General features: G+C 42.8%; 1 protein-coding gene across 1 annotated transcript in view; it reads right to left on the bottom strand.

The window, feature by feature from the left end:
* The window catches only part of rad9b (RAD9 checkpoint clamp component B), a gene marked incomplete at both ends in the record, with an annotated part of 14695 nt that extends 6169 nt beyond the window's left edge, over positions 1-8526 (bottom strand). The window contains 7 exons of the mRNA XM_080852566.1: positions 3296-3396; positions 3725-3831; positions 4570-4669; positions 5212-5326; positions 5927-6064; positions 6496-6566; positions 8493-8526. Coding sequence (XP_080708692.1) covers positions 3296-3396; positions 3725-3831; positions 4570-4669; positions 5212-5326; positions 5927-6064; positions 6496-6566; positions 8493-8526 — 666 coding nt within the window. The remainder of the gene's footprint in view (positions 1-3295; positions 3397-3724; positions 3832-4569; positions 4670-5211; positions 5327-5926; positions 6065-6495; positions 6567-8492) is intronic.
* Positions 8527-8760: the final 234 nt, after the last annotated feature.

Below are 8760 nucleotides of genomic sequence, written 5' to 3'. Positions count from 1 at the left end.
TGCATGTGAGTGAGTGAGTGAGTGAGTGAGTGAGTGAGTGAGTGAGTGAGTGAGTGAGTGCGCATGGGTCTAGGGGTGTAGTCAAAGCGGTCACATACAGTGACACTTCCACAGCTACATATTCACTGCAGTGTGTGTGTGTGTGTGTGTGTGTGTGTGTGTGTGTGTGTGTGTGTGTGTGTGTGTGTGTGTGTGTGTGTGTGTGGAACTGGGTACATACTGAACTAGTCCACATCACCTTCAGTGTGTTCAGCCAAAATAGTTAATATAATTTATTTATGAGTGTATGTGTGTGTATGTGTGTGTGTGTGTGTGTGTGTGTGTGTAAGGGGGTACATATAATTCACTTATGGGTGTTTCTTTCGTACTCTGGTTGTGTCTCTTTTAAACCACAGACTTCTTGTCAATACTGTTGTGTGTGTGTACATGTGTGTGTGTGTGCACGTGTGTGTGTGTCTTTTATACCACAGACTTCTTGTCATTGCTGCTGTGTGTGTACGTGTGTGTGCCTGCGTGTGTGTGTGTGTGTGTGTGTTGTCATTAGGGATGAGAACCGATAAGATTTTAACGATTCCGGTTCCTTATCGATTCCTGCTTATCGAACCGATTCCTTATCGATTCTCTTATCGATTCTTATAATTTGGTAAGGGGCGAAAAAAGAGCACAAACGGGTTTTTTACATTAATGTTCTTTTATATAAATTTCTAGAATGTTTACATACACATTTAAATAAAACTTACATAACTTAAATAAAATGTGTTCTGTTTAATATAAACGTTCATACAGATAACAATGCTCCTTCCTTACAGAAGACGTACTAACTGCAGCCTGTAACGATGACAGACTAGCAGCCTCTGAGCCCGTCTGATTTAGAACGTCATCATCAGCTTAATTGGATGGAAATGGAGATTATTTATAGAGCGAACGCTGGTTTGCACAATGAAAAAAATAGCACTAACAAAATCGCTGAATTTTCTGATCTGACATACAGCCCTTGTTATTGAGGTAAAGGACTGTATATTTTCTTGTAGGTTGCTTGGTTGTATTGCTAATAGCGAACTATTATGCTAAACGCTTCTAATAGCAATGTAGAGTCCACTACAAACACAATAACGTACTGAAACATAATTACTTGTATCATGTACAAACTAGGCACTCAGTATATTTAACACTTAGCTATTGCTGCCACTGAATTGGCTACGAGAAACGTATCCATATCGAACTGTCAAACTGAGGGAGCTGCACGCGTTGCTTGCTTATTAACGGAGTCTTTTGTACAGCCTTACCCTACCCTAGGACCAGCAGAGGGGAGGCAAGCACTGCCCCTGCCTCTAGCCAACGGTTGAAAATAGAAGATTATACCGTTAAGCTAGCCTAGTTATGTAAGTTATATATAATATATGACAATGTCCAACATCGCCCATTCTGTTAAGCAATTCAATGCTAAGTTTAGTTATGGTTAACACGAAAACGCAAACGTTTGCTGATAACACACGAGTAACACCGTTATGACTTATGATAAAACATTTTGAGGAGTTTACCTTGGCAAGTAAGGGATGAAGCGCCGACGTTAGTTGAGCTGCTGCTGGCATCGAAAACATGACATTCTTGTAATTTTATACCATGTGTGCTCAAGTGCTTATTCATGGTAGATGTACTTCCTCCCTTTGAGGAAATACATTTTTTACAGAGGTTACAAGTGACCATGTTCGCATCCGTTCGGGTGAAATAAAGCCACACTTTAGATCGCTTCTGTCGAGTTGCCATTTCTGCTGCGTTCTGACTTTATTATAAGAGTTTGCGCATGCGCAAACGGCACAGAGACCCGTTAACAGACCCGGTTATGAATTTGGCTAACGATTCCAAAGATTCGGCTCATTGGGAACCGGTTCTAAACAAGACCCGGTTCTCGGTTCCCATCCCTAGTTGTCATTGCTGCTGTCACACAAATGATGCAGCACCTGCGGTGGTACTGACAGATGTTGGCTGTTCTGACTTTACACTGCACTAATCAATATCATTGTTTTTATTCCAAGATGCAAATATGGGTCTGTATTACTTACTTAACTACGGTTACCTGGGCTCTTTTGCAATACTGTATAATAATGTAATAATGCCCTATAATAATGTAATAATGCCCTATAATAATGTAATAACGCTGTAGAATTATGTTATAATGTAATAATGTTGTATAATAATGTAATAATGCTGTAGAATAATGTAATATCTGTCCTCTGTACTTTTCCAGACTGCACAGGATGGCACAGGCATTCTGATATTAAACGACCAACCAGCTGTACTGCCAAATCCCCCACCTTTCAGTATCCTCCCTTTTGGCTTTGAAAACTCAACACCTTGTATGCCAATAACTGGAGTGTGTGTGTGTGTGTGTGTGTGTGTGTGTGTGTGTGTGTGTGTGTGTGTGTGCGCTCCACTCGACTGTATGTCAAGTGAGGGCGTAGGGCTTATCCCACTAGCCGGCTAGGTCCCTGTAAAAGGCCTGTCTGAGCATCCTGTCGGGGGGAAGTAGGTCTGGCCTACTGTGTGTGTGTGTGTGTGTGTGTGTGTGTGTGTGTGTGTGTGTGTGTGTGTGTGTGTGTGTGTGTGTGTGTGTGTGTGTGTGTGTGTGTGTGTGTGTGTGTGTGTGTGTGTGTGTGTTGTGTGTCTGGCCTGAGTGAGGCATTATGTCCTCCTGAGGCTGAGTACAGCGGCAGGGGAGCAGGGGAAAATGATAGGTACACACTGAACTGGACTGGGCTAGAAATAAGCCTGCCATAAAACACAAGATGGACACCCACACACACAGATAATGACACAGACTCACACACTTACACACTGCACACACAACTGTGAGTACAAAAACTAATGCTCACACACAAATACACACACACACACACACCAAACATACACACACACACACACACACACACACACACACACACACACACACACACACACACACACACACACACACACAAACACACACACACACACACATTCAGTACTCAGCAGGGTCCATGCTGTCCCCTACAGCTGCTTACTCTGGAGTACTTCAGACAGAAAGTGATTTCTCTTATACACACCCAAACACACACACACACTGAATCCACTCACATACACTGACAAAGCCAAAGCTGCAGGTGCTTTGGGCAGAATAAGTCTACATCCGCACACACACACACACACACACACACACACACACACACACACACACACACACACACACACACACACACACACACACACACACACACACATGCAGACAATGCAGAGACCAACAGGTAGACATACATACCCTAAGTTCCTTCAGGCAGAATGTGATGTGAGAGTCTATTCCGACCTGGAAATAGTCAAATTCATCTGGGTGAAGGCTCATCTCTGTGTACATGGCCCGATCTGCACACACACACCCACACACACACACACACACACACACACACACACCAAAACACTGAGGTGAGAGCTGAATGTGCTTGTATGTTTGCATTGGTGTTTGCATTGTCAAACTCAGTCCTACGCATGCAAAGCCAGCAGAGTTGCCCATCAGCAGAGTGATATCCGAGCACTCTGGGTTAGCCCTCAGCCCCTAGCACACTGGGTTAGCCCTCAGCCCCTAGCCCTCTGGGACAGTCCAATAGAGGTGAGCAGTGCTGCCGTACACCATTGTGTGTTCACACCTCCTCTCTGTGTCAGTGCATGTGTGTGGTATTACAACTCTTCTCACCGCTCTCTTCCTCGTAGTAGTTCTTCAGGGTGACCCTGACGGGCGAGATGGCCAACGTGATCTCCTCCTGAGAGGTGGGGAAGTGCCTCGCGATGTCCCCCAGCAGCCTGTCACACACGCAGCATTCATTTCACTTTTACTTTCACTTGGCGTGAACACATCAGAGGATTATCCCACTGCCCAAGCCTGTCAGGCAAACCTTATGATCGATGAGGATTTAAAAGTTTCAATATGCTGGTCAGGAACACACGACTTTGCATTTCTCCTCATCTATCCTAAATTTCTCCCAAATTATTTGAAATTCCTTTCGGGATCAATAAAGTAAGTAGGTAAGTATGTAAGTATGTATGTATGTTTGTATGTATCTATGCATGTGTATGTTTCTATGTATGTATGTATCTATCTATCGATCTATCTTTCTATCCTTAAAATTGGCATGTTGAGGGCAACCCCTCATGTATACCCCTGACTCAATATAAGGTGTGTCTGTTTGACAGTGTTAACTGGGGTGAGAGTTAACTAACAATGTTAACTGGGGTGAGTGTTAACTAGGGTGAGAGTTAACTGACAGTGTTAACTGGGGTGAGTGTTAACTAGGGTGAGAGTTAACTGACAGTGTTAACTCAGTGAGTGTTAACTGACAGTGTAAATTGGGGTGGGAGTTAACTAACAGTGTTAACAGGGGTGAGAGGTAACTGACAGTGTAAACAGGGGTGAGAGGTAACTGACAGTGTTAACAGGGGTGAGAGTTAACTGACAGTGTTAACTTGGGTGGGAGTTAACTGACAGTGTTAACTTGGGTGAGAGTTAACTGGCAGTGTTAACTGGGTGAGTGTCGTCCTTACTTGGCCTGGGCCTTGAGCACGTTGGGGCAGAGGTTGGTGGGGAAGACAGCCTGCATGGCCTCTGATTCCTGGAAGCTCAGGTTGTGTGTTTTAATGATCCCTGGAACATGAGCACAGAAAGCAATCACTCTCTGTCTCCCTCACCACTGTACCCTAGCTGACCCTACAGTCAAAAGCACACACACACACACACACACACACACACACACACAGGAGCTCCTCTTCTCCCTCATCACTGTACCCTAGCTGACCGCACTGTCAAAAGCTAATAATCCCAAACAAAACACTGTTTCAACACAGAAGCTGTATGCCACGAACACTTAAAAATGCTTGTGATCACTTACACACATTAGGTACAAACTGTTTATTATCTGTTAGCTATATTAGTAAACATAAATTATTTTAGTTAGTTAGTCTGTCATTTGGCCAACAAATTAATGCAACATGATTTAGAAGTGACACACAAATGAGCAAATTAACAATTATAAACAGAGATCATGGTTGGTAAATATGGAAATATGGTTTAATAAAGAGCCCCTCTATCTTTTACCTGATGATATTACATGACATACACTGCCACCTAGTGGTGGAACAGAGACCATACTTTTTATTTTATTCAGATGTACTGTTCTCTCGGCTCACCATGTCTGCAGTAGAACTGGAATACGACCCGGTTCTCCTCAGTACTGATGGATATCTCACAGCGGTCCACGTTGCGTTCTATGGTGGCCAGGCAGCGGAACAGTGGTAGAACCGACTAAAACATCACAAGAGTAAATGTTAAGAAATATTTGGTTAGAAACTAGGCTACATCAGGTCTCGTAGCCTATACCCTCACACGCAAGACTAAGGCCAGTAGGACATCCACATAGTGCAGGATTCAGTAAGGCTACTGTGCAATAGGTGCAAGACATTTGCATAGTGGAGGATTCAGTAATGCTGCTGTGTAATCTGTGCAAGACATTCGCATAGTGCAGGATTCCGTAATGCTGCTGTGTTATCTGTGGAAATGGAAACATGGTGTTGCATCAGTCAATGACACCTCCAGACAGCCTACACCTAAACCAACATGTCAATTGTTTAGCTGACATGACTCTTTTATGCAGCAAATGAGCTAGCCTACACGAGCCTACACAGTCAAGTCCTGATTGGCTCATTCTTCCCTCTACGTCAGTACAAGCTCATATTATAACACCTGGGAGAGTAGTTATTCAAGGAACTTTCTGCTTGGCCTGTTAGGACGTTAACTAGTGAACGAAGTTTTTCATAAGTCAGTATAAGTGTGTGTGTGTGTGTGTGTGTGTGTGTGTGTGTGTGTGTGTGTGTGTGTGTGCGGTGAGACGTGCTGGTTGACTACCTTTATGGCTAGTTGGCATTTGACGGGCGTGCCCAGGGTCTGGGTGCTGAGGCGGGGGGAGTAGTGCTGGAAGAAGAGGGGCGAGAAGAGGAAGCAGGCGTACGCTGAGTGGGCAGAGTTTACCGCCCGGAGCGCCAGCTTCACATAGAGAGATAGAGAGAGAGAGAGTGAGAGAGAGAGGGAGAAAGAAAGAGAGAGAGGAAGAGGGAGAGATAGAGAGAGAGAAAGAGAGGGAGAGTAAAAAAGAGAGGGAGAGAGCGCGTGAGTGTGCGTGAGTGAGGACAGAGGCAGCTACCTCCATCGCTTACACTACAGGTCAATGGCATGTGCACCTACTGTAAAAAAAAAAAAAAAAAAAAAAAACTCAGAAATGTGGCTGTCATTTTTATTCTCTAAAGACATGTCAGATAGAATAAACACAGTTTCATAAGGATTACAGATGAACAATAAGGTATTTACTCAGAGGTCATCAATAAGTCGTTTTTATTCTGAATCTGTGAAAAACATTCCTAATCAAATCCAAGATAGGGTTAAGAAAACAGAGGGCTATAATGAAGAACATAGCATACCCCTTTCTCCACAGGGTCCAACCACAGATCCTCTCCTATCCGAGCAAGGGCGTGAATCGCCTTTCCAAACGCTTTGCAAAACATGAGTTGGAATGTCATATTATATGCGTCTAAATCATCTACCATTTTGCACTACTGAAAATGCATTTCTCTGGCTAAATTTACTTTGCTCAACCCATCATCTCGGTATAGTGAACAAGGTTTTGTCATTTCATACCGCTGGATGGCACATTACAAATTCAGCTGGGAGACAAGTAAATGTTCACTGATAGCCTGTTATGAATAGCCTAATGTCACGAAGTTACAACACTGGCGTCCATCTTGTTGATGCTCTCAAAACTGTCATTTTCTTCTGTCAAACTTTAGTCATGAGTATATTGTTTTCAAATCCTTACCACACTTGTAAACTCTGATCCACTAATGCAGGGGTGCCCAAATTCTTTCTTGTCAGGGGCCAAATATTAATCGGAGTGGAGGGCCGCGGGCCAAAACCAGAGTTTCATGTTAGGTCATGTCCCATTATATTGAAATGTATTGCAAATGTGTACCCAATTAACATTACCTTTAATGTACATACCTGCAAACTCAGAAGGGCTAAAAAAAGGTGACAAACCAAGCCCTGCCTGTAGGGGGGTCTGGGGGTATCCCCCCCAGATTTTTTTGTTATTTTAACATGTAAATTAAGCATTCTGGTATACTCCAAGCCGAAAATAATGGGGAAAGATAACATTTGCTTCAGGTAAAAAAAGAAACATTTATTAACATATCATACTAATTTTATGTAATTTATTAGTATACACAGGGAAGATAGGTAGGGGACTTCTATAATGGCCAATCAACTAACAGCAAGTTAAAGGCTAATAAACATGATTGCAGGCAACAAGAGTGACTGCTGATGTTTCGATGGAAATACTCCCATTATTTTCTATTTGTATCCGTCAAAAGAGAAAGATATAACAGTTACGTGTAAGCTGTGCCGTGGAAACAAGCGCCGTGACAGCACTTGACTCCAAAGGCTACCTCCACAAACATTTGTTAAGCTAACACGAGCAGGTGAAACTTGTAGCAAGAGAGCGTCATGCCTTGACCTCAACTGAAGGACAGACTGCCCCAACTCAGATAGAGAGAGAGAGAGAGAGCTTGCACATTGACTACTGGTTGATTTCATATTTCATATCAACATTCTTTACACAAACATAAGTAAGGTACTTACAGTTGGCAGTTGCTAAACTCGTGTTGACATGTGTGAATTTGAACTCATGAATATGAACTTGTTCTACCTTTTCCCATTATAGGCCTACATGTAAGTTGAGAAGACTATAACATCAGCTAGATAACTAGCTATCATTTCATGCAAACGGAGCTCTTCCATTTAAATCGTTTAAGGTTAAGGTAAAAGCTAGCTAGTTAGCTAGCATAGCAACAAGATAACCATAGATATGGATCTGTATTGACAAAAGGTCAATAGCGCCCCCCTTGACCCATCTGAAACAATGTTAAAACTGTGGCCAAGCAGTGAACTGCAACCAGTCTTAGTTAAATATGACGTTGAAACAGAGACCCTGTTAAAAATGGGTTAAAATGCTGTCTAACGAATGACGTTCTAACTATAATTCTGACCGGAGCGCGGGCCAAAATAAATCCAGCGCGTGCCACATTTGGCCCGCGGGCCCCAAATTGGGCAGCCCTGCACTAATGTATTTTCGGGATGACAAGAGTTGCCCAAATTCACCTGAGGAATTGGCTGGCCAACAGTGCCGCTAGCTAGTAAAGTTAGCATCTCAGTTACTAATTCTCATTTCGTAAAAAAGCTCCTAGAAATATTTCAAAAGGTTTAGCAAAAGCCACAGTCCAACAAAGACAGACATACTTAAGTCAGTTAACTGTATATATTCGTAACTATCTAATATGGTCAAAAACATCAGCTAATGTTACCTACAATTACTTCAGACATGGAGCTATGCTAGCTAGTTTGAAAACAATCGCGAGCCACCTACCCTTCACATTATTTCCCTCAATGGAACATTTCATTCTGAGTTCTTCTGAGTTAATACACAGTGTATTATACACTAAGATGCACTAATAGGCGGTGTAACCTGAAGATTATCAGAAATTGATCTGCTGAAGTTAGTTAGAACATAAATCAAGACTGGCATTAAGACACTAAGTTAGTCCACAAGCTGTTTAATGGCGACGCAAGTGGGCCACCTTGTGGTGAAAAAGATTATGTGCGCATAGTACTTCGGGCCTCTTCTGGCTTGGAAA

The sequence above is a fragment of the Sprattus sprattus genome (assembly GCF_963457725.1).
Source record: "Sprattus sprattus genome assembly, chromosome: 15".
NCBI classification, from domain to species: domain Eukaryota; kingdom Metazoa; phylum Chordata; class Actinopteri; order Clupeiformes; family Clupeidae; genus Sprattus; species Sprattus sprattus.
The sequence above is the reverse complement of the archived record's forward strand: the minus strand, read 5'-3'. Positions and strand labels throughout refer to the sequence as shown.